General features: G+C 36.6%; 1 protein-coding gene across 1 annotated transcript; it reads right to left on the reverse strand.

The window, feature by feature from the left end:
• Positions 1-673: 673 nt before the first annotated feature.
• On the reverse strand, positions 674-25,264 carry LOC121860397 (28S ribosomal protein S30, mitochondrial-like). The gene is made up of 9 exons (XM_042357515.1): positions 24,789-25,264; positions 18,660-18,780; positions 17,960-18,084; positions 13,725-13,897; positions 8,548-8,715; positions 6,791-6,941; positions 6,445-6,580; positions 5,695-5,879; positions 674-1,373 (listed from the first exon to the last, which is right to left on the reverse strand). The coding sequence occupies exons 1-9, from the start codon at positions 25,241-25,243 to the stop codon at positions 1,241-1,243; spliced, it is 1,647 nt and encodes a 548-aa protein (XP_042213449.1). The 5' UTR covers positions 25,244-25,264; the 3' UTR covers positions 674-1,240.
• Between the last annotated feature and the right edge of the window lie 1,687 nt (positions 25,265-26,951).

The raw sequence follows: 26,951 nt of genomic DNA on the forward strand, positions 1-26,951 counted from the left end.
AATCAAATAATTTTCCACTGCATTGGCTAGCTCGTAAAATAGAAGATAACTAAGTTCCCAATTACTGCAGATTAGACAGAAGGAAATATTTAACAGAAACTTACCAATTACCAATAATCTCACCCAACCCAAGACCACTCACTTTTGCCAAAGTGGCAGGATGCCACAATTATACTTAAGAGATTGGATAAGGGGATGAGAAAGGCCTTAGTAGCAGCATATATTTGTAGAAGTGAAGTAACTAACCATAGGGAGGGTTTCACGTGCTGGTCAGTGAATGCCGCGGACCAAACACTGACGTCACTTAGAAAGGTAGTCAGGTCGGGGCTTCCAGAGAGGTGTGGTGCACCCGGAGTACATGAGTCTCTGATTTCCTCCACTAAATGTAATCTCTCTGAAGACTGGTTTTGTATAGCTCAAAATGTTAAGAGAAATAAAGAAACAACTCTTTCATGTGTTTCCCTCCCACCCATTATATCAAGTGCAACAAAAACTCCCTCATTTTTTCTAGCTTTAGTGTATCACTAAACATTTTCTACTTTGGTGCCTTTCTATTCTACCTCTATATTTTTACTCATCTCTACTTTTTCTACTTAACTACAGTACAGTACCTAGAACTTCTAACCTCCTTTACCAATTCAAGAGATAAAAAAGGCAACAATTCAGAAACTGATTTATAACCAAATACATTTATTTACAAAACAACAGGATATACAATTTACAATATAACTTACCAACTATCTCAGTGTTAGTTTATATTATTTCCAGCTACTTTATAAAATATTTGATGAATGTGTAAACAAAATCTATAAGAAAATGAGCATGTATTACTTTACCAATAAGTTTCAGTAAAATTATAACCTTTTTTCTTTGTACCCATATGATTTATTTAAGTGAGTTGAAATTTTCAGATACAGTACAAGGCATTCACTGAACAGAGTGAAGGAGAAAATAGGTTCCTACATTTTTTAGTAACTACAGTAAGCAGACAGTCTTCCTTGAACTCTTATTAATGACTTTTAAATCATACCCGGTACTTCAAGATGTTAGGCCTATGTTACTTTAAGAAAAAACTTTTCAAAACCAACACTAATGAAAAATCTACAGTGAGGCAGAAAACTACCAGTGCTGTTAACAGTTCAGTGAGTTACCTTAAATATTTCCTTAAGATTCTTTTATTCTTGTACCCCTTGTAGAGAGACAATGACCATGACCTTCACAAAAATACTGGCTTTTAATATTAATGATATTTGTATAGTTCTTCTGAATCTAGCATAGGCTTATATTTGACTCTCCTGTCCTTCCTCTTTGCCTTTGGAATATATATTGGGCTGTATTCATCCAAGCGACGCTGACCAGGATCCTTCTGTTTACTGTAAAATAAAAACAATTAATGAATAAAAATAAATACATGAACTGTTAACAGTACAGTGGTCCCTCGGTTAACGAACACAATCCGTTCCAGCAGGTTGTTCGTTAACCGAAACCATTGTTTCAATGGGTTTTTGGGTAATTGGTTCCAGCTCACCGAAAATTGCCTAAATTCAACAAAAATGGTAGAAAAGTTCACTTACTTTGAGGTGTGTATGTAGAAGGCTCCTGGATGATGATGATGATGATGATGATGGGAATTAGAATGGGGGTGGAGGAGAAGGAAGAAGAGAAGGCATTGGGGTGGAAGAGAAGTCACCCCATGGCACCATTTCACCCATAAAATTTTAGTTCTCTTGGTGTATTTCAAGATTATTTTCTTTAAATCAACACTGCACTGCATTATATATTGTCAATATGTAAAATATATTTCAAAATGACCAATAATTTGCTTGGAAACACAGAAAAAAAGCGTTTAGTTGAAGAGAGTCTCAAGCAAGATGTTACCTCCAGTGAAAACAAAGAGAGACTAACGCCTGTTTGCTGTGTTAAGAGGCTGGATGCCGCGCATTAAACTAGTCACTTTACCTTCAATTATGTTCAATAATTGTTAAAATGACTAAAAAATTGAATATTAAACTTTTAAAATTATTGAATAGTATAAACTTCTTGATATTTACTAAAATAGTAAGGAATTTAAGCCCTAGAACCGATTAATGTATTGGCGGACTAATACTAAAGCTGGTTGACCGGCCAGTGCAAGCGAAAACATGTTGAGGTCGGTTCGTAAGAAATTCGTTAACCGAATTTAAGAATCTTATGGGAGGCAGTTCGTTAACCGAGGGACCACTGTACAGGTATCCCTCGCTATATGAATGCTTGAGATACAAAAATTTGCTAATATGAATTTCCTAATTACCACCTCCTTTTCGTGTTACGAAAGTTCCCCCCGCTTATACGAATTTGGGTCCTGGCAAAAATTCAAATGGTGCGTCCCCGGGAGTCAGCTGGAGCAGCCACATCCCTCTAGCAGGCTGAGGTAGGAGTTATATTATGGTTATTATTCATCTAGTAGTTTCGGATAGATAAGCTTAACGTTCTTTACATTTTTTTTAATTAATTTACATGCACACACACAGTCGTATATAAATAATGTGCAAAAAGGTAAAAAAATAACTATCATAGGTTAAAATCATGTATGGAATAAACATTTCTTTGTGTGTGAGAGCAGGAGGTGGAGCGTTGCTAAGGATCGGCAGAGGCAGCCGGGCTGCGTTGCTATGGTGGCGCCTGAGGGCAGCCAGACACGAAGCAGCTTTAGATTTTCCTTTATAAGTAATATTTCCATTCGCCGGAATCCCTCTTAAACAGAACTCCGATAACTGGAATTCAAACTAAAAACTGAAAAGATATACAGTGAACCCTCGAAGATTCGGATTTCAGAAGATTTGGACAAAAATTTGGGGGGATCTGGGCTATGAATCCTTCCTAAAACAGAGCAAAGAATATTTTAGGCTCAAGGACGCTGGTTGACAGGTCGGTCATGCTGGACACAGTTGCCCTATAAAGTTGCTAGGATTCTGGCCACAATTCCTGCAACCTAGTGCTCTGTGGAAAGGTAATTCAGTGGTCCAAGGTGGCTGAAGACTTATTTGTGAAGTACCAAGGGGCAAGAACAACAAAATGACATAGCAATAATAAGCATTGAGCTTGCCTACATCAATCAGATCTTTAAATTCGAAATGGTCAATCACTAATATCTTTGGTAGAAGAAAGGCAGAGACATTCTTTTTCTAAGATAATCTAAGCAACTCATCACTTGAATTCCATGAGACAATGTTGGTTAATTCGGTTACATTCGTTAAGCTGATTATTACACACCTCCTTGACTTTACCTCATAAAGTACTGTAATTTCTAATGGTATTGGTGTCTTTGTTACATGCTTAGGACAACCACAACAGAAGGACATCAGCTTTATGCCAGTACTCCTTTTACTTCAGGTAACTTTATTCATTATTTGGGTGTTTTTTTATTTAATTTTATTAACCATGTCTTATTTTCATTTTTCTCATTGCATCGTATATTACTCTTTTGATCATATTTTCATGTTTGCGTATACTTAATTGAAATAAAGTCATACTTGAAATATAATTTTTGGCTTTGATATCTTTTTGGCCAAAGCATAATTGCCCCCCGATGAAATTGGCCCCCTATGCCTATCAATAAAAAAATTCTTGTAACTTCTACAGTATATTGTTCTGTTATGAAGCTTTGTCAATAAACATCAATGGCATAGAAGCACTTGGTATAATGTGTATGAATATTGAGGAAGTGAGCAACTAAGGGTGGATATTTCTACTTGTTGTAACCTCTTCTTTGAGGCTTCTGTACCCTCTGATTTACCCCACACAAAAGAAGAAGAGGAATGCAGATAAACATAGTGCCATTATAGTACTTATCTCCTAACTTAAAAGTGAAGAAGCTACACCAGCATGAAACTGGAGAAATAGAATATAATCATTCATGTTTCCTGAAAAAAATCTGAATTTCTCAATATTAATGAATGGAAGAAATATTCCTCATGTCCTTGACTTTTTAAATACTACCTACAGAGTAAATCCATAGCCCTCATACTGATTCACCCCACTTCATATGTTTCACTGCACACCAAGTGCTATTGTCAGAATATTTTACAATACAGGTTGTACCTCTCTAGTCCGGCAACCTCGGGACCTGACCGGTGCCGGACCATGGAAATTCACCCTTTTCCTGGATAGATAGTGACTTGTGCTTATGCCTGGAAGCACTAGCACCACTTTCTCTGCGTCATGGTCTCTTTGAAGACATATTGAAGGGTTTAATGTCGTATAGTAGCTTCTCAAATTTCGCGAGTTTTTAATTCTTAACGTATTTTATTGGAACACACAAAAAAATAAATAAATAAAAATTTTGACGGCGGAAACTTGAATTTCGACGGGTTTGAACGGCCCGCCAATGTGCAGACGACGTGCATAATCGTGTAAACAGCGTCATTTCTCTTATGTACAAAAGATTCATTATTGTTTATTACTGAATGTCTTTTTTATTGAGTTAATGTTTATGTGTGCAAAATGAGCAATACAATTCATTAATAATACGTAGAATATTAAAACACACGAGGAAATGACATCATTGTTTTCGTTGATTACAAAACCAGTGACTGACTGGTTCTACATATAAAACTGAAGAAAATAAGACCTTGGTTGCAGCTGTAGTAAAATAAATATGGTTGTTTTTAGTAATGTTATTTAATGTTAATAAATGGAACAATAGAAGTAGCTAACGATAATGGTAAAGAAAAAGAGAGATCGCATATTTAAGTGCGCATGCGCACACGTGAAAACATATCGTCATTATTTTACATAAGAATATGAAAGCAACACTTATTTACTGTTCATATATATTTTAATTAATGTTTCTGAATTTGTTTTTATTGAATTAATGTACGTGTGTGCAAAATTAACAATACAAATTATTAATAATACGTGGAATATTAGAGGAGACGAGACGGCTGCCGGCATTGTTTATGTTAAAGCTTACGAAACCAGTGACTGATTGGTTCTACATATAAAACTGAAGAAAATAAGACCCTGAGTTTAGCTGTAGTAAAATTAATGTAAAAAAATGAATATGGTTGCTTGAAGTACCTGTAATGTTATTTAATGTTAATAAATGGAACAATATAAGTAGCTAACCATTAATGGTAAAAAAAAAAGTGAGACTGCTCGTATGTAAGTGCGCACATGTGAAAATATATCGTCATTACTCTACATAAGAATATGAAAGCAACACTTATTTACTGCTCATATATATTGAAGGGTTAAATGTTGTACTCTGTATAGACAAGCAGAGAGAGAGAGAGAGCAGCCGAACTGCCGGATGTAAACAAACCTTAATTTCCCGTGGCTTTTTTTTTTTTTAAGGGGATTAGCCCACCCGGGCATAGGTCACTGACCCACATTGGGGCCTGAGGGGCAAAAATTTAATACTCCTGTAATAATAATAATAATAATAATTCAGATAAGTAAAAAAACCTGCCTATCTACCTATTGGACAAACTAAAATCGTTCCGGATCACGGGAGTTTCCGGACCACAGAATGCCGGACTAGAGAGGTACAACCTGGACTAAAAATGTTAAGTCTTGTCTCATTCAACCCAAAAAATTATTACCAGAAAAACTACTTATCAATATTACATAGATACTCACCGGGATTTTTCACATCACTATAAGCATTATCCCAGCAACACACACCACCACAATAACACAACTAAATTTACTTACTAATGATTTTCAAAGAAACGTCGGCGGGCTTCAAAAAAGCGGGTATTGAAGTCCTTCTTGTAGATTTTTTCCCAAAGGTACATCTCTGGCTTCATAAAGTGGCGGCCACGACCAGAGAAGAGGTCATGCAAATGACTCTGGAACATCTCACGATACTCTTCAGATGCTGGATGGTCAGCCAAATGCTGTTGGTAAAAGAAACTTGGTGGAGAGAGCTGTAGCCAGTAAATTCCATAACTAACAACAGGTTCAAGCCCAGAAAAAATAATCTCATTTCATACAATAAAATTACAACTAGAGCATCACAGATTTCAGATTTGATTCAGATCAGCACATCAAATATTCACTACTCAATTTGATCTTCAGTTCTCAATTTGATCCTTGTGATAGAGAAATGAATATTATGAATCTTGTCTAATTTTGATACACATTTTTGTGAAGGAAACATGATAAAGGGAAAAAAAGTTACAAATAAATACTACAAATCCCAAGAGATGAATAATGAACACCTTACTTGTCCACTGCCTTGACCACAACTGAATTTAGAAGTTAAGTGTAAATTACTTTCCATTCAGAGTGAAAATTTACCTTAGAGCCTTTAAAAGCACATAGTTTTTGTTAAACATTCATATCATGAGTAGGATCACAAATAACCTCAAACTTCTATGGGGTTCACTGTATCTATGGAGGAAAGTGACTTAGTAATTTACAAAACTTACTTAAAATCTAAGAAAACAATCAGTACTGTACCTTATATGATCCCAGGTGAGGTGTTGGGTTGTCTCTTTCAATTCCCTTCTTGAGGTACATGGATATCAGAGCTGTAAGCACTTCAGCATTCAGCCCCTTAACACCATTCTCAAATAGCACCTGCTCTTCTCCAAGCCTGATAGTGATGATAATAATGAAAAACCCCTTTAAAGGTGCAAAGGTTTTGTTAACTATAGCAAAGAATTTATTAAAATTCAAGAGGAAACTGTGATTTCAAATGGATATAAAAGATGGGGCTTAAAATAAAGAGTACAAACAAGATAATATGCATAGTGTTATATTTCACATTCAAGCCTTCTGGTAATAATACATAAAACTGACTGACCAAAGGATATTGTTGTGAGGGTTATTGGTGGCAAGATCTGAGTGTAGGGTGCAGGTGTTTAGCTGATACACACTAAAGTTCCACCGCTGCCCGTCAGTAATAGCAGACTGCTGGACCAATGGGTATGTGAGCTCCGTTACTGGACCAAACCCTGCAACACGTTACATGAATAGTAAAATACATCATCATATTATTCACACACATACCCCCCTACAGAATATAGGATACAGGACAGTGTACAAAATTGGTCCACCACCAACTATACCAAGATCATGGTTATGCCTATTAACCTTTCCTCTGACCATGTTCTACCTCTCTCTCCATCACACTAGCCGCCCAAACAGTCTAAGTTGTGGTTTCCTCCAAGCTTCTCAGCATCATTATAGATAACAAACTGAACTGAAAAGTACACATCAGTAAAATCCTCATCTTTTCCCCCCCCCCTCCCCCTCTACTGTCTCAAGTCCCTCAGAGTTCCTTCATACATGCTTCCTCTGCTTGATCTTCATCCTTTACTGCTACACAATGAGGACTCCTAGAAAAAATGCAGAAGGCACCACATGAATAGGTGCTCAGTATATTGACCCTCTCAACTCTCTCTGTTCAACACCATGACCTCAGCTCTCAGTTTGGGATGAAGGTACTACACTATCCTTCCCACTGTCTCCTGTTACCGAGATACCGTCCACAAATTGTTGGTTAACACAACAACTGCATGCAGCCCTTATGACCTTGTATTAATTGCTATAACAGCAGCTCCATTCCAAACTATTGTAAAAATCCTCAAAAATTCAAATTTTTTATTGATTTTTATTACTTACAGACGGTTTTAATGATTTATAGTAGATTTGGAAAAGGCAAATGACAGGGTGAACAGAAAAGCATTGTTGAAGGCATTACAAGTGTATGGGGTGGGAGGAAGGCTATTAGGTGCAGTAAAAGCATTCTATGAGAACAGCAGGGCAACAGTAGGAGTAAATGGGAAAGAAAGTGAAACATTTGAAATAAATGTGAGCGTTATACAGGGATACATTATGTCCCTGTGGTTGTTCAATATATACGTGGATGTGAACTGTTATACACTGGTAAAAGTGGTGATAATAAGTTTTCCTACAGGGCTGCTCACATCTCAAATCCTGATTATAAGGGAGCCAAGTTGCCAATGTTCAGCATAACTGGTAACTGCTTCTATTTATGGTTTGGCTCTGAGCCTCTGATTCTAATGTGTTCAGATCAGGGGAGCCAAGTAGCCACTGTTCATCTCTCTCTCCATTTGTACTTAAATGAATTCTCTCGAACTTTCAACTGTAAAAGTATAACAGTTTTTCCATGCAATAAGATGAACTTAAACTTGTTTTTTGCTTTTAAGCATGTACTAGGATGAGACTGAATGAGTGATCAAAGCTTGTGTTTTTCAAATTTAGCCTTTGAGATGGAAAAGTGTATAAATAATTGCTAAATCATCTTAAATGTAATGTTCATGAATAATATCATATTAAAAAGGGCTACAAATATGCAAAACTTAATAAAACCAACATAATGCTATTAGTCCCCCCCCCCCCAAAAAAAAAAATTACTGATCTTGATAAAAAAAAAAAAAAAGAAGCCAACCCTGCTCTTAAGTTAGATAGGATATAAATGTTGGTGGATCAGCCCGTAGAAAAATACCTAAATCGTAATGCAGCCCATGACTGAGGATAGGTTGCCTATGCCTGGTCTACCCTACTCAAAACACTAAATGTAAAGACAAAACTCACCAAGGTAAGCAGCATGTGCAAGTGCCTGGGTAAAGGATGAAATGATCATCATGTGATGTAAGGCTACATCAGTATTATGTTCACCATATTCTTCAACAAACTTAGTGATGAACTCACGGCTATGGAGCCACAGTTGACTGTGCTCTTTTTTCTCTCCTGGCCAAAATCCTGAGGAAGATTTTCATTTTTGTATTAATTAGCAATCACTAAGCATTATTCAATTTACTAACAGCAATTAGCAAATCTGGATTTACCTGAAGGCAAATAATTCACTAAGACTATACAGCAAAGCCTCCAATAACGACGGTTCAACTTACGAAGATTCATATCCAAGACCCTGGTTAATTTAGGACCCGATTCAATGTACGCCATTATTTTCTTCGTATTTATGACAAAAAAAAAATACAAATTACATTTTCGTAAAAATAATAACTAAATCCCGATACTATATAAAAAAAAACACTTCTTGTGTACAGAGGCTGCCGGGCTTGCTAGTGGCGATGCCAGCATCACTAGTATAAACAATCGCAGCTGGCGGGCCCTTTGTTTTCACCCATCTGAACAGAAAAATGAGAAAAACTTTCTCAGGTTTCTTACAGCATTTTTGCATCCCTATTCAACATGAGCAAGAGAGCAAGTGATGGTAGAGTTGTTTCAAAAGTTAAAAGAAAGTGTATAAGCTTAGCTGAGAAACTAGATGTGTTAAAACGATATGAAAAAAGTGAGAGGACTGTGGATATTATATGGGACAAGCAATGAACATATTTTATGAAGTGGATCCATTAACAAAACAAAGCATTATAATTTAAATAAATGCAAATGACCTCTACATAAAGATGTATAATGATAAAAGAAAGCAGCTGTGCAAGGTTTTTTCAATAGCTATATTATTCAAAGGCCTAAATCATCAAATTCAGCATCATAAGCAGTTTCATCAACAACTTCAGGTTCAGCAACAGCTATGACATCTTTATGGAAAGCTACAGCTTCAGCCAGAGTTGAACCTGATAAATTCACACACAACATTGGCCGTCCCTATGTTTTAGACTTTACCACTATTGGTGAGTAGAATTTTTGTTTTACATTCATAAATATAATTTAAAACATATTTGAACAGTAAATAAGTGTTGCTTTCATATTCTTATGTCGAGAAATGACAATATGTTTTCACATGTACGCACTTACTGTACATACGTTGACGCTCCCAATCGTCTCGCTTTATTTATTTACCATTAGTGGTTAGTTATTTCTATTGTTCCATTTATTAACATTAAATAACATTACTTAAAACATATATATTCATTTTTTTACATTAATTTTACTACAGCTACAACCAGGGTCTTATTTTCATTTTCTCGTGTAGAACCATCGTCCCAGACTCCCGGCCGTAAACATTAACGAAAACAATGGCGTCCCATCTCCTCTTGTGTAACCGTATTATTATTCATTTATATTGTATAAGGTGCATTCAGAAACACCAGTTAAAGAATATAGTTTTTAATTTTCATTAATTGTATTGTTTTTGGGTGGAAAAGAGGATAAAAAGCCACACAAAAGATATGAAAAGGTCACACTAGGAAATGCATCTCGTTATTATCGCTTTATTTTAACAGTAATTAATGATTCACGATACGATTCACCTTTCACTGCAATATTGGAGGACACATTACCGTCGTTATTCGAGGCTTTACTGTATATATATTCTGATACTTGCAACTCTTTCCTTTCTATATCTCATCAATCTAACATCATTTAACTGCTCACCAGATTTGCCCTCTTAAAGATTCAACGTCAACCAGAAAAAATTTCTAAGATAGTTTCAGAATAGAGTGTACTGTACTAGGGATTTACATTAAAGTGGTGACAAAGACACTAATAACAGTTTTGAACACTGAATTCACAGGTAATGGCAATTATCCATTATAAAACACCAAATAAATAGTGTTAGTATCTGTGAGTTAATCAATATCTTAAGATCAACTCGGTTATGGTCTCAGGAAAAATTAATGGAATATACACAGAAGTCCTTATTTATCCAAGGGTTGTATTTCAGATAAAGTTCACATACAATGAAACAACATGTAACAAACTATTACATACTTAAATTGTAAAAAAAAAAAAAAAATAGGATGAGTACCACAACCTATGCATGCTAACCTCAGTATAATGACAATATCTCACTAGCCAAGGATTCAAACCCAGGACCTACAAGTGGGGACTGGGAGTATCAACAGAGTTTTTTGTCGCACAAATTAGAAATCAATGGAGTTCAATGGGACCTTTCACGCAGATGTACAGTAGCTAAAACAACTATCAGTGCATACTTTGTGGGAAACAATATGAGACCATGGACGATGAATTTTGGTATATGAGAGCTGTCACTAGTCACACGTAAAATTTTGGAGCATATCGACCCCCATCTGCACAGATAGTTGTTTTAGCTACTGTACATGAAAAAAAAAAGACTGACACTGACTGAATGTTTGTACAGTACTACCAAAAAGCGACACACAAAAATATACCTAGAATTTTAGATTTCTTTGTGTGGCAATGGAGAATTTCAGATGAATATTTGTTTTGTCACACAGTTATGTTTCAGTTCTGGTTGAATGAATACTTCCACAAGTGTGTCTCTCTTTTTTTCTGGCACATATTTTTATGTTATTGTGTATTTGGATATGCATTATTGATATCTATAGCTACATGTACATAATATATATTATAAGTTCTTATCACAGTTTACTTACATGTATAACTTGTGAATTCTGTATTATAAATAGATATTTCATCGCTTCATAGCCTATAAATTACAGTCGACTCTCGTTAAAACGGACTAATAGGGGGGGGAGGGTGTCCGTTTTAGCCGATTGTCCGAATTAACCGATTTAGGGGTTAATATTGCATTATACAGCTATGTGTATGTTTATTTGAGTGCCCCGTCATAGGAGTCCGTTTTCTCCTCACTTCAGCACTCCTGAGTCGTCCGTTTTCTCTTAATCTTAGAGTGCACCAGAGACTGTTATATCTTAGTAGTGACACAGAATTTGATATTGCAACTGGGGTTGCAATTGTTGAGGCAACTTAGGTATGTCTGATTACAGTTGGAATATTCAAGATCCGTTGTGAGTGATGTTTAAAGCTTCAACTGTCTTTATGGTTGGTAAAGCTTATAAAGTCTGTCAGTCTGAATGGCATGTGTGAGGCCTTGTGTTTGTACAACCGCTAAATATATAATGTAATGATAATTATCAGAAACACATAGGCATAACGAGGTTTATTACAAAGTGATGAAAGGGATACTGTACAGTGGCTAGTCCACAAAACATGTAGCCATGTCTCTTTATTTGAGTGCCCCGTCATAGGAGTCCGTTTTCTCTCACTTCAGGACGCCCGAGTCGTCCGTTTTCTCTTAATCTTAGAGTGCACCAGGGACTTTGTTATTTCTTAGTAGTGACACAGAATTTGAAATTGCAACCCCAATTGCAACTGGGACAATCCCAGAACCAGAAATTTGATATGGACAGTTCAGATTTCGTCCGATTTATCCAAAATCCGGATTAAAGGGGTCCGAATTAACGAGGGTCGACTGTATTATGAATACTGTGCCGATTTTTTTTTATGGGGAATAACCCACCTGGGCACAGGTCATCGCCCACAACGGGGCCTAGGGAACGAAAAAATAATAGTAAAAAGAAATTAAAAAATAGAAAAGGAAAAGGTTATATTAATCTACACCATGAAGATGCCAGAAAACCAGCTTTTTAGAGAGAGGAAACAAAGTAAAAAGGCAGAGCATTCCACAGTTTGGCTGTGTGAGGAAAGAAAGATGTACTGTAACGGGTTATTCTAGTGTTACTGACATCCAGAGAGAAACGGTGGGCACTGCAGGCAAGACGTGTGTTACGAGCCCACGGCCTTGCAATCGGTACACAGGATGCCAGATCCACCGAACATTGCCCGTTAAAGTACCTGTAAAAGAGAGAGAGTGAAGCAACATTGTGGCGAATAGAAAGGGAAGAAAGATTATCAACTAAAGGAGGAGAGTTAATAAGACGAAATGCCTTTGATTCCACCCTATCTAACAGTTGGACAGAAGAAGAGCCACCCCAGATATGAGAGCAGTAATCCAAGTTAGGATTAATGAATCCCTTATATATTTGAAGCAACATAGAAGACAAAGTACTGTGCTGGTAGATACAGATATACAGAACAGAAGAAACTTAAGTGATGTGCGACAAAAAAATATCCGTGTTTAAGTATGGCTTCTTGTACACCCGACACATGTATATTTTATAGTGCAACAAAAAATACTATAGGAGAAAGAGGCCTAAATGCTAACCTAAACTTTGTTACACACACCCTTCTCTTTCGTCTTTACACCATCAAGATCCTCACCTGGGGTTAGCCCAAGCCACTTACTGTATGTAATTCTGTAGGAACACTACACAATCCAACTAAATAATGTGAGGCTATCGGTAATATCTCTTAAGTCCATACACGCAAACCTCAATACACAAACAATACCTTACTGTCTAAAAACATCTGAGTGGGAACTGGTAGAGTTAACTACTGCACGACAAGGTCAATTAAATCAATGCACACTGCTAAACATTTATATAATTGTCTAAAATATTAGCAATGTTCTAACTAATTAATTTTTGTTCCAACTATAATTAATTTTTGTTTATCACATTGCTCTGTCTCAAAACCAAAGGAGCAAGTACAGTATATTTGATTGTGATCTGTATCTAATTACAGTACTAAATTACTAAATGAAACACCCAACTAGTACATTAATGGAAATCAATCGAGAAACTAAAAATAACTGTGACCAACAGTTAACAAGAATATCAGTAACAGACTGCAGGAGTGGATCCAGGATTATCAAGGGGGGACAAGAAGTTGTGGGTGGGGGAACATGGCGAGCACACAGAGCCCACCCATCTGGTGGGCCCCAAAGATCTTTTTGAAATTTGACCGATATCATGGGCATTTTGAGGCCATGTGCACTTGAGGTCAGTGGTAATTACTTTTTACTATACAAAAACAACTGAGTGCAATACTGCATTGAAGAAAGTGTTGGAATTTTCAGATGAAAAAGGGAGGGTCAGGCCCCCAGGAACCCCCCCCCTGCATCTGCCTCTGGATTGTTGATGTGTGCTGAAAGGGTGACTTGCCTGTCACTGTAGTAGCTGGCTTGTGCTGAAATCTAAAACCAAAGGCCCGGGGATCCAGTTTGTTGTCAGGTACAAAGGCAGATGTGGCCAATGGATCATCTCTGGAGACTACCTCAGGCAGACCATCAGTCACACGTACTCCTAGACGTGGAGTGCTCACACCTTGCATGGTTCTGTTATACATTGATAAACATTTAATGATAATACCATTATGTATTCATCACACAGGGAGCATCCTACATTTTTTTTTACATATACAGTACTATACAGAGTATATATGTTACAGCTAAACCGTGTTATCAGGCATTTCACGAAATAAATGATTTTTTAAGTCAAATAGTGAAATGAATGTTTCATCAGGATAGGTTGGGTCCTAACCTAACATATTATAACATAATATTATGTTGTTACATTAGTTAGGTTAGATTTGGTTAGATTAGAACATAACCTAACCCAAATGAAACATTCATTTCACTATTTGACTATACCTAGATCATGCACACCTACAGTGATTTACTTGCATATATATATATATATATATATATATATATATATATATATATATATATATATATATATATATATATATATATATATATATATATATACAGTGACCCCTCGTTTAACGAACACCTCGGTTAACGTAATTTCGATTAACGAACTGCCTTCCATAAGGATCTTCAATTCGGTTAACGAAAAAAATTTCGCTTAACGAACTTCTTACGAACCGACCTCAACATGTTTTCGCTTGCACTGACCGGGCAACCAGCTTTAGTATCAGTCCGCCAATACATTAATCGGTTCTAGGGCTTAAATTCCTTACTATTTTTGTAAATATCAAGAAGTTTATACTATTCAATAATTTTAAAAGTTTAATATTCAATTTTTTAGTCATTTTAACAATTATTGAACGAAATTGAAGGTAAAGTGACTAGTTTAATGCGCGGCATCCAGCCTCTTAACACAGCAAACAGGCGTCAGTCTCTCTCTGTTTTCACTGGAGGTAACATCTTGCTTGAGACTCTCTTCAACTAAATGCTTTTTTTCTGTGTTTCCAAGCAAATTATTGGTCATTTTGAAATATATTTTATATATTGACAATATATAATGCAGTGCAGCATTGATTTAAAGAAAATAATCTTGAATTAAACCAGAGAGCTAAAATTTTATGGGTGAAATGGCACCATGGGGTGACTTCTCTTCCACCCCAATGCCTTCTCTTCTTCCTTCTCCTCCACCCCCATTCTAAATCCCATCATCATCATCATCATCCAGGAGCCTTCTACATACACACCTCAAAGTAAGTGAACTTTTCTACCATTTTTGTTGAATTTAGGAAATTTTCGGTGAGCTGGAACCAATTACCCAAAAACCCATTGAAACAATGGTTTCGGTTAACGCAGTTCTTAAGCGACCTTCTGGAGCAGTTGAGTTAGATTAACGAACTGTATATATATATATATATATATATATATATATATATATATATATATATATATATATATATATATATATATATATATATATATATATATATATATATATATATATATATATATATATATACACCCGCTAGCAAACTAAAATTGATTTACTTGCATATATATATATATATATATTTCATGTAAATCCACAATGAAAACGTGGATAAGATAAATCTTGATAAAATCACACGGGAAAATGGAAACAACGGAGTACCTTAGCTTTCGTCTTTATTCAAGACATCTTCAGAGGCAACTGGATTACATGGACAGAGAGAGGCTTAAATATACAGGGTGACCTAAAAACATGAGGTCAGGTCATAATGATGACATCCACTAATCCCCACACCAACATACACGTAGAGGAGCTTAAGAGAAGGGTGATGACGTGACTAGACAGGTCAGGTCAGAAAAAAGGGACCCACAAAATAACTATCATACATCAAGATCAAAGGTTTTCAAAGCATTTTTAACCTTGGGCCACTGACAAATAAATTTATGTAACATATTATCAGTTTTGAACTGACCATCACTAAGGTTTATTGATTTTAATTCCTTAATCAAACTAGCTTCAACCAGAAGTCTTTCTGTGACACAAGATGATTTGAATACTTCTAAGCTTTTTTCCCAAGCAATGGGGTGATTATTATTCCTAACATGAACGAACAAGGCACTGCTTTCAGATGCAGTTCTGATATTATACTTATGTTGTTTGATTCTGAGCTGCAGTGTTTTTCCTGTCTGACCTACATAATTACAATTACATTTGCTACATGGAATACAATAAACACTTCCATTTACATTCAAACTTGGGCTATTCCTTATTAACATATTGGTAATGGTTGAGTCATACTTGAAAACAACATTGAAAGAGAAATAAGTGAATCCCTTCCATTTCTTGATATGCTTATCATGAGAAATGGCCAAAACTATAAATTTAAGGTATATAGAAAGCCCACACAGGTAGACAGTTTCATTCACTTTTTATCCAATCACCTTGAGTCTACCAAAATGTCAGTTTTTTCTGCTATGTTCCTAAGATGTCTGCGTATTTGTGACTCTGAATTTATTGACGATGAATTTAAACACATTCGTTCTATTGCACAGAAACTTGGGTACCCTTCTGTGTTTGTTGATCGTTGCTTTAAAAGGGCTAAAAAATCCTTTCATTCCTCTCAAACCAGACAAGTTCCTACACTTAAGAATATTTTGACTCTGCTCTATCGTGATGAATTTGTCCCGTTAGTTCGGTCCCTCAAGCTTCTAAATATTAATGTTGTTTTCAAGTATGACTCAACCATTACCAATATGTTAATAAGGAATAGCCCAAGTTTGAATGTAAATGGAAGTGTTTATTGTATTCCATGTAGCAAATGTAATTGTAATTATGTAGGTCAGACAGGAAAAACACTGCAGCTCAGAATCAAACAACATAAGTATAATATCAGAACTGCATCTGAAAGCAGTGCCTTGTTCGTTCATGTTAGGAATAATAATCACCCCATTGCTTGGAAAAAAGCTTAGAAGTATTCAAATCATCTTGTGTCACAGAAAGACTTCTGGTTGAAGCTAGTTTGATTAAGGAATTAAAATCAATAAACCTTAGTGATGGTCAGTTCAAAACTGATAATATGTTACATAAATTTATTTGTCAGTGGCCCAAGGTTAAAAATGCTTTGAAAACCTTTGATCTTGATGTATGATAGTTATTTTGTGGGTCCCTTTTTTCTGACCTGACCTGTCTAGTCACGTCATCACCCTTCTCTTAAGCTCCTCTACGTGTGTGTTGGTGTGGGGATTAGTGGATGTCATCATTATGACCTGACCTCATGTTTTTAGGTCACCCTGTATATTTAAGCCTCTCTCTGTCCATGTAATCCAGTTGCCTCTGAAGATGTCTTGAATAAAGACGAAAGCTAAGGTACTCCGTTGTTTCCATTTTCCCGTGTGATTTTATCAAGATTTATCTTATCCACGTTTTCAGTGTGGATTTACATGAAATATATATATATATATATATATATATATATATATATATATATATATATATATATATATATATATATATATATATATATATATATATATATATATATATATATGTGTGTGTGTATGTGTGTGTGTGTGAGCTGGAATCCCTCAAACCCGGAACTCTCCGATAGCCAGAATTGAAATTTTCTGAGGGGCACATTTTCTGGAAAATTCTGAGGAAAATTTTCCCGATACTCAGAAAATTCCGGGGATGGGGGAGTTTTTTTTCCGGGTTAGAGAGATGATGTAAAGGGCAATTTCTGGAACTTCCGAGAAAATATTTACGTTAGCCGAAAAATTCCAGGGATGAGGGATTTCTTCCTGCTTTGAGAGAGTCGTCTCGTTACCGGGAAATCTCTCATTCCCGGAAGTGCTCTGCACCAATTGTTCCGGCTAACGGGGATATCACTGTATATATAAAGCACATTACTCTACAGTATATCTTACCAGCCTTTAACAGTATTTTAATGTTCAAATAGCTTATATCAATTTGTAGGTAATTTGGTGCAGCACAGGTTGTATAGATTGGTTTGTTCATTTCTCTGAAATGAGCACACCTGTACAGTATTGGTCACAACTCCTTGTGTAAACTTTATACAGTTTACACAAGGAGTTATGACCAATACTTTCGTTTTGAATGAGTAAAATTGAACACAAAAGCTTGTGTAGTTGCAGTCCCCTGAAAATGTAAAGATGATTCTAATCACAATACAGGTACTGTACCTGTCTATGAGATCATTCTCCAACTCCTTGGATGGTTCATAGTTCTTACGCGTTTTCCGTAACATTTCATCTGGGGGAAGACCTCCTAGTATCCAAAATGCTTCAACACGAGGTTGCATATCTACCTGCAACCATGTCAAAATATAGGATAAAATCAAAATTTAAAAGATAGTGTTGAAGTATTCATGAATAAAAAGTTTTATTTCAATGTACATCTGCAGAAAGCTTCATATGAGAAATAACAGCAAATGTCAAGTTGAATTAAGCCACTTTCTTCTCGACATTTTTTAACCCATTCACTATAGCAACACCACTTTTAGAAACCCCCGTACACAAGGGATTAAATGAGTCCCAAAAGGAGTTTTAATGCACAGAAAACAAATCTGGCAGAGGAGCAACAGGAAACATGTGTGAAAACAGTTTATGAAGACCAAAAAAACCAGATACTGTGAAAGGGGACTACAGTCTGCCACAATAGACAAGTCAACTACACCTGTAAGATTAAATGTGGAGCAAACATAAGTACTGTACTGTTATTTGTATGTTATTCATCCAGACCATCCTACATCATAGCACCAAAATTACTCATAAAATATAAACCAAGCTAATGACTGAAGGGATGTTTTGAAATCCCTGTTACAATTTATATTCTAAAGAGGATTTTGATATCAGTTAAAATATGCTACGATTGATTCCTTACCACAGATTCTTTGATATGCTGCACGGTGGAATCCACAGTTGAAGCCATGAGTCTATGCAAGCCAAGCAAGAAGTTTTGAGTGGAGTGACGCTCACTTGCACGACCAGGGCCAAAGCTCCGTCTAGTTGAATTATATATTATACATTAGTAAGGTGAATGCTGTGTGCAGGTTACATATAGTTTAAATTTTCAATAATAATGAATTTAATTGGATCAGGTAAATTATTTCAGACTTTTAGGTGCATGCCACACGATACAAGTACAGTCCATTTCACTAGTGCGTTTACAGAGGCTCGTCAAGTTGCGTGCAGTGTGGCAGCCCTATGTTTGTTTACATTCGACAGAAGGAAACTTGCAATAGTAAACATACTATGGATTCAAATTAAAACAATATTAAAACAAATATCTCAAAGATAGTGATTTGTGGAATGTTTATATGACAAGCCCTGTAAACTCACTAGTGTAGGGGACTGTACAGTTCAGTTCAGTACAGTACAGGTACTTGCTTCTTACTACACATTCAAAATCATTTTGGTTAAGATACCTTTTATGCTTGTAACTTTATTTATGATTTTTACCCTTCAGGCTTTTAACTTTCCATATGAACTGTCAACCTATGTATACTGTACCTAATATAATGTACTCTCAATCTAGGTAGGTTAGGTAGCTTAGTATTACCTCCGATAAATTATATACAGTAAAGTAGCAGTCACAACTGTTAGTATAAAGTACTGTACAGTACAGGGGGTCCCCGAGTTACAAACGTCCGACTTACGAACACCTGCCGATGCAAGCGATTTCCCATAAGGTCAATTATTTTAAGAATCTGACATAGGTACAACTGGTTTGTAGTATTAACATACAAGAACTAGTCTGCATGGTGTAGCGGTGAGGCAGAGCAGTGAATGGGGAGTAATGATCCACCCAACCACGCACTTTGAGGGAGCGTCAGTATGCTTACCCTCACCACAGTACAGTAAAGTGTATGATCAAAGTGCAAACTGTTATTTTTTGCTTATTATCTCTATTTATCTGCCCTCATCATGGCTCCCAAATGCAAACCTGATGCAAGTGACAGTAGTGCATCCAAGAAAAGGAAAACAATTACAATGGAAATGAAAGTTGATGTAATTAAATGTTCTGAAAAAGGTGAAACACCCTCAGTCATTGGAAAAGCTTTGAACAACACAAAGTTCTAGAAGATGTACAAGGATCTAAACCAATTCACTCAACTGTGATAACAAAACAAAGAAGTGGATTGTTTAGTGAAATGGAAAGATTGTTAGTGATATGGGTGGAAGATCAGCCAGCCCCAATTTTTAATGTAAGTGTTAAAACTTAAATTTTTATTTTTATTTTTTGTATTTTGTCATTAAATTTCTTCTTTTCTCTTAAATTAAGTGATTCGAGATGCATAAAAGGACCCAGGCTATGAAATGGTGCACAGTGTATGTGTTCAGACTTGGGTACATTTCTGACTTAAAAACGTCCCCAGGAATGGAACTCGTTCATAACCCAGGGACCCCCTGTACATTGACTGGTTGCAAGGAAGTGCCCATGTGTGCATGAAATGGTCATTATAAAAATGATGTAAATGTCATTAGTGTTCTGGGCAATCACCAAAAATAATACAGGTACTGTACAGACCCTCAAAATCAGAGATTCTCATAAACTGGACATTTTCTTCCGGGCTAAAAGTTTTGCTCCCACACATACAGAAACTCAGCTGAATGTTTGTTTTCCTTTTTAAATAACAAAATATAAAAAATGACATTGTGTGCAAACTTTATAATAAAAACAAAAACCAACATTAAATACCGTATAGTCTATTCCAAAGTTGAGAATTCCTTAAAAGCAAGCTATCTATACAGAATGGGTTGTTTACGCCCCAGCAAATTCCAGTGGGTCGCAACATCTGCCAGAAGTACCGTAGTGAGTTCATAAATAATTACTGTATTGTCTGACTGAATAAATAGCCCAATACTGTATCTTGATTATGTATATAGATTTCTATTTACAGTAATAATTTTAATATGTTATTACTGTAATATTTTATTTTCACAAAGCTTTGGAAATTAATATTAGTCAAATTAAATCAAAGATTGAAAGAAACTTATGCCACTCCACTAAATGCCATATCAAAATAAGAATGAAATAAAATAAAAACATCTTTCACTTTATTTAGTAATCTATGTCACCAGCAGTGATGCATAATAATGCAGAAAATATGCACAGAGGTAAAACAAGTAAGTATTCATTACTGAAGTGGATTATACAGGAGGTCCTCGTTATAAGAGTATTCACTATCTGGGGTTTCGCAGTTAAGTGGTCAACTTTTTGTGACCATCCATGTAAAAAGTCTCCACATTTAATTTGATTCCACTCAAAAACTCTGAAAACTCGCAATAAAATCTATGTTTTTTTAGCCGGAGCGTTTGAAATTTCATCCTCTTCCTGGCGTCATGCATGTACAATACACACGTGTCCCCTCGCCAGCCTTCCGCTTTGTTTCGTCCAGACCAGTGCTGTGGTGTTTACTCCCGCCTTTGTTATGTCTTTTTGTAGATGTTGTGGTGAAATATTTTATCCTTTTTGTAGCCATGAGTTACCAACCTAAACAGGGTGGCGCAGCATTCAAAAGTAAGCACACGAGCTATAGTATAGGTGTAAAATTAAAAGTGATTAGGCGACACAAGAGTGGGAGTGGACAATCCACCTAGCCCCATTTCCTTTTCATCCTGCGACTAATCTTTCAGTACATAAAAACATTTTATTATGTTAAAATTACTTATTTTTAAAACAATATAATATGTATTTTGTCTCAGTGAACCACTGGAGTGAGTGTGCACCAACAACATTTGCTGCGGACCACCGGGTCACCGACACAACCTATGTTGCCTCAACACACCGACCCCAAAGAACTTTAAGGAAGTTAGATAACTTAAAAAGTTTAATAATTTCTTTAAATAATGTTTTATCAAATGTTTAACAAATGTTTCTAAGGTAATTAATTGTTAAAAGATATAATTTAAAATGTTTTTGAGTGTTTTTGTACAATGTCATGGTCCCAATTTGACCTGTTTCCAATATTTCTTATTGGATTAATTCCCCACTTTAAGTGGATACGTTATCAGAGGCGTTTTTTCAGCCCCAATTAACCTTGGATAATGAGGAGCCCTCGCTTACACAGTTTCATGTGTGTGCACGTCTAGCATAGTAATTAATGCCAGCATTTTTCACTGACCCCTCTGACGGGGGTGTTCCTCCCAGTTTAATCTCTTCACTATGGGACAACACTTTTAATATCTTAGTTTGCTGATTCCAGACAATTTTCTTCAGTGTAGACACCATACCCAAAGGGTTAATAAACTATCTCCACTTACTCCTTCACTAGGGGATGCCAGACACTTCTATTTATTACAGAGACCTCCAAACCCAAGGGTTTAAGAACCACTGCTCTAGAATATCCAAAAACAGTTGCAGGAATTACAACTTCCTACTTTTGTTTTTCTCTAGTTAAACTGTTGACACACTTCCATGAAAGAAACCTACCGCTAAACTAGCAGAACACATCCCAGCAAAATTTTCATATTAATTACAAAATAAAACCCTAACCTAAAATAGTACAGTTCCATCCTAGGAGAGGTAGGTTAGGTAATGTAGGTTTGATTGGCTTATAGTATTTACAACAAAACATTCGCAGGTATGATGAAAGACTATTCGGTAATTATTCAGGACATGACCGCTGTTTTTCATTGAAAATGGGTTTAAAAATACCCAATTTTCAATGATTTTATTTGGGGATACTGTATTATATTGTGGAAAAATATAAAACTGTCTGAAATCATGTGCTAACCTAACCAACCTATACAGTACAGTGATCCCTCGGTTAACGAAATTTCGGTTAATGAATTACCTTCCATAAGAATCTTCAACTCGATTAACGAACAAAAATTCGGTTAACGAAATCCTTACGAAATCGTGTCAACATGTTTTCACCCGCTCACCAGCTGGAGTATTAGTCTGCCAATAATTATTTAACAAAATTGAAGTACAGGGAACTAGTTTTTAGCACGCCAAACAGCCACTCGACTCACCCAGAATGGTGTCAGTTTGTGTCTGCTCAGTGGAGGTAGCATCTTGCTTGAGATTCTCTTGAACATAAACTAGTTTTACGTTTTTACAGTACAATTATTGGTCATTCTGAAATTTATTTTACATATTGACAATAAACACCTGTATAGTGCAGTGCAGTGTTGATTTAAAGAAAATTATCTTGAATTACACCTAGTGAACTTAAAACTTTATGGGTGAAATGGCAGCATAAGGCACGGGGTGACTTCTCTTCCACCCCCACTGCCTTCTCTACTGCCTTCTCCTCCACCCCCACTTCTAATTCCCATCATCATCATCAACCAGGAGCCTTCTACATGCACACCTCAAAGTAAGTGTACTTTACTGCATTTATCTTTAGTTTGTATGTAATTTTTGGTGAGCTGGAACCAATTACCCAAAATCCCATTGAAACAATGGTTTCGGTTAACGAACGACCTTCTGGAACGAATTGTGTTCGTTAACCGAGGGACCACTGTATCTTAACTCGCCTATATCAAGAAGAGTAAAAAAACTAAGCAGTTACACAAGAAAATTAATGGGACTGAAAGTAATCGGCGTACAAAACTGTCTAAAAACACCCCCATAATTACCGAACTGCTGGCCACGTTTCGTACTGTACTGTACTATACAGTATATAGCATTATCAATTTATAACTGTTTTTATAAAAAAAAATCAAAAGTTGTATGGAATGAAAGCGTTAACCCTTCCTTACAGGGACGCCACTTTTAATATTTTATTTGGCTAATGTCAAACGTCAGCTCAGAGGGGAACCTGTACACAATTGTCTTTTAGTGTTTACATTAACAGTTGATAATAATAGCATATGTGGGCTAAAGTGTCCACATACAGTAAATTTGTGTCCAGGATGAATAAAAGGAGAAACAATATTAGGCAAGTTCTTATTCCTTCATTTGGTTTTATAATTTAGAGGAAAATATTTTCAATTGAATTTTTTCCAAAAATTGTTCCTCCACACAAGTCAGTGTTGTAAACTATTACCCAGGCAACTGCTGGTGTATATCCACCACCAAAATAATATAGGAAAAGAAAATACTGTTCAGTATTATACTGTACTGACACCCTAACCTATCAATAAAAAACAATGATTTTCTTCGATGAAACTTTCTCACGTTACCCATAACCGAGATATCTTGAGTTGAAAATAAGAAAACTCCTGCACTGTACAGTACTGTACATAGTGCCCCAAAGTTTTAACAACTGAAACATTTAGGTTAGTTTAAGCTAGGTCTACCGGGGGACCGGGGCCCCCGGCTAGGGGTCAAGTTAGGCCTTTCAGGGGTGGAGCTCCTGGCTACGAGTTAGGTTAGGTTTTGTTAGGTTAGATGACTCGTTTTTGTTTTCTTCCCTACCCAAAAATCCTAATTTCCCAGGATCTCTCCCATTATTGTTTGGGGACTAGCAATTTCAGCCCAAAATGAAGTCAGATTCGTTTAACACACCCAAATACATTAGAAAAACATATTGGTCAACCCCGAGAGACTCATGCCCTAAAGTAAAAATTTACCAAAGTTGGATTTCTTTATTAGAATTAATAAAAAATTATATTACCAACCAAACAAGAAAACCTAACCTAACCCCGTTGTTCATGCCCCAGATGCTTAAAGGGTGAAGACGGAGGCCTGGAGCTGGGGGTCAGACCACCTCCGCCAGGGTAAACAAATCATGGCAACACTTGACTACGCGAAAGTAATAATCTTGAAAAATTAATATCTAGGTTATCATTAATTTTCGGGTGGAAATATCATAGAGGAAAAATGTCGTAGAATTGTGTAAACATTCTGATACATATTTTGAATACTATAAATTGACTGCTAGAATTGTTAAATTCCTTTTTATCTCTTTAAGCATTCTAAAGTTCATTTTCACCAACTGCTACATTAGTGGTAGTACATATTCTTAATAATTACCAATAATACGATCACACAGGGAGCTAAATGTTATTGGTGAGAAAATATATAATCACATATATTAATACTAGCATGACCTCTAACCTGCTCAAGGGACAGTTATAGTTGAGGTGGATTAAGTGTTCCACCTTATCCGTGACGGCTGTGGTCAACCTCTCTGCCTCGTTCTTCACATCGCTGTAATACTCCTCAGGCAGACCATTTACCACGTGTGTCCTAGTGGCGTATTGAATAAAATTTAATCCCAGTAACTTCGGGCACACGTCGATCAAGTGACCTGACCAGTAGCCATAATACTTTGGCAAGTTTAACTCCATCAGCTTCTGCTCCACCGTCGGTAGTTTAGTAATTTTATCATGCCAGGCAGTTTTCAACCGCTTCTTTTTGGCTCTCCTGGACATATCCACAATAGGTGGATATTTTGGTACGTCCGTGTATTCATTAGGGGCCACTGCATGATGGCAGGGTCTTGTACAAACTTGTTCTAACTTAATAAATCGTAATAAACTGGGAGCAGCAACCGGCCGTATTTTGATCATGGCGACTTACTCCTCAGTGATCACTCGCGAATGAACTAGTTCGGTTCAAATAAACTTTTGATGAAACTTGTCTTACTGTCCAGTGATTTAATATTAACAAAAAACAATTAAATTATTAAAATTAATTATTCAACTCATTTTAATTTTTGTTTTTGTACCTCATTTGAAATAAATATCCTGGCTGACGTAAAGTACGAAGTTCAAGCCAAAGTCAAATGTAATTGTCGAACACCTTTTCATTTTCAGGAGAGCTTTTCTGACAGATACTCAGATACCTGTACTTACTGATGACGTTCTGTTAAAATACTGTTACCCTTGTGTATCCAGCTCTAAACTTTCAGCTGAATAAGTGATGGTGGTCAAGATAATTTTATTGAACTGAATTTTAGCTTTGTAATCAAAGAGCAAATCCTGATTTCTCCAATTACATACTGGGTAATGCATTCTAATTATTTATTACTCAATTACAAAACGAGTTCTTTCTCTTGTTTAGTTGTGATCTACCCTTAAATATTTTCTTATGATGTCCTCTAGTTGCCTGCTGGTCCTCTCGCAATATAAAAATATTCTGATACTTCCTGGTCGTGGTTATCTGTTTAGTTTTAATAGGCAGATATTTATTCAATAAAATTGTCATAATGTACTGACCATATAGTGTATGTTAGTTAACGTAAAATTAGATGATTCATATTACGCTTACTGTAATTGCCCATAAAACATATTGATGCAACTTCTTTATTGAGTCCCCCAGTTAAGACGTCCATTTTCTCACTGCTTCAGTACGCCAGAGTCCTTCGTTTTCTCTCATTTTTCTCAGAAACTCTGATATTTCTTAATTCCTTGTGGTGGATTGTAGGGGTATCGAGATATTAATGTTGTCTAGCACTCAGGATGGAAGGAAACTCTAATGTGGTTTTCTTGTATAATATAAGTTATGTGATAGACAGTCTGGTGCTGGAGGTGCCGTGTGGTGAGGAAGCTCAGAGAAGGACAGCTGGTGGGTCGCCATGCTCGCTGGCGGGAGCGAGGACCGCCAGGCAGGCGAGAAGCGAAGGCAGCCAGGCAGCGGTGGAGGAGGAGGTGTTGCTTGTTCAAGAAGAATGGTCAGAATGAATCTCAATGGAGAGACAGAGCTTATATACCCAGCAGCCGCTATGAGTCATGTTGGGAAAACCCAGAAAGTCGCCGGTTCCTGGTTTCGTTGCTAAGATACGGTAACATCTGGTTGGTTGCTAGGGAAGGCGGTAGCAGGTGGTGGCTGTGGCTACGCAGTTGTAGGCAGTTGTAGGGGAGACGTCCACTACAGGATCCTCTCCCCTACAACTCCCTACTGAGCTCAGGCCGCGCGCCTACCAGCCAATCAGCGTATAGCATGAACATGAACATGAAATGCTAGTGACAGGGGGGAAGGAGGTTCAGGGGAAGAATAAAGAGAGGATTGAAGTGAATTTTAGGAGGAGAGAATAGGTGCAGTGGCTAAACACCGCTTGCGTGAGGGAGTATAAGTTGGAGGCAGCAGCAACTCACCCGGACGCGGCTAGGAGGCGGCAGGACAGAGTCAGGTTAGCGTCAGGTCAAGTGTCAGGTGCGTGTTGGGTTGGGCCTTGGATTCTCAGTGCTTGGTCGGCTTGATTGTGTGTGTTGTTTTCTTGTGTGGAAGAAATGTCTTGGTCTTCTTTCTTGGTGTTCTTCTTAGCTTGATGTAGAT

Source organism: Homarus americanus, unplaced genomic scaffold (genome assembly GCF_018991925.1).
Source record: "Homarus americanus isolate GMGI-L3 unplaced genomic scaffold, GMGI_Hamer_2.0 scaffold28051, whole genome shotgun sequence".
NCBI classification, from domain to species: Eukaryota; Metazoa; Arthropoda; class Malacostraca; order Decapoda; family Nephropidae; genus Homarus; species Homarus americanus.

Excerpts from the sequence above, each read along its gene's own strand:
- LOC121860397 (XM_042357515.1), bottom strand. The coding sequence starts at position 25,243 with ATGATCAAAATACGGCCGGTTGCTGCTCCCAGTTTATTACGATTTATT. Across the intron at positions 6,942-8,547 it reads TGCACATGCTGCTTACCTTG|GGTTTGGTCCAGTAACGGAG; the intron begins GTGAGTTTTGTC and ends AACGTGTTGCAG. Across the intron at positions 1,374-5,694 it reads CGTTTCTTTGAAAATCATTA|TAAACAGAAGGATCCTGGTC; the intron begins GTAAGTAAATTT and ends TTTATTTTACAG.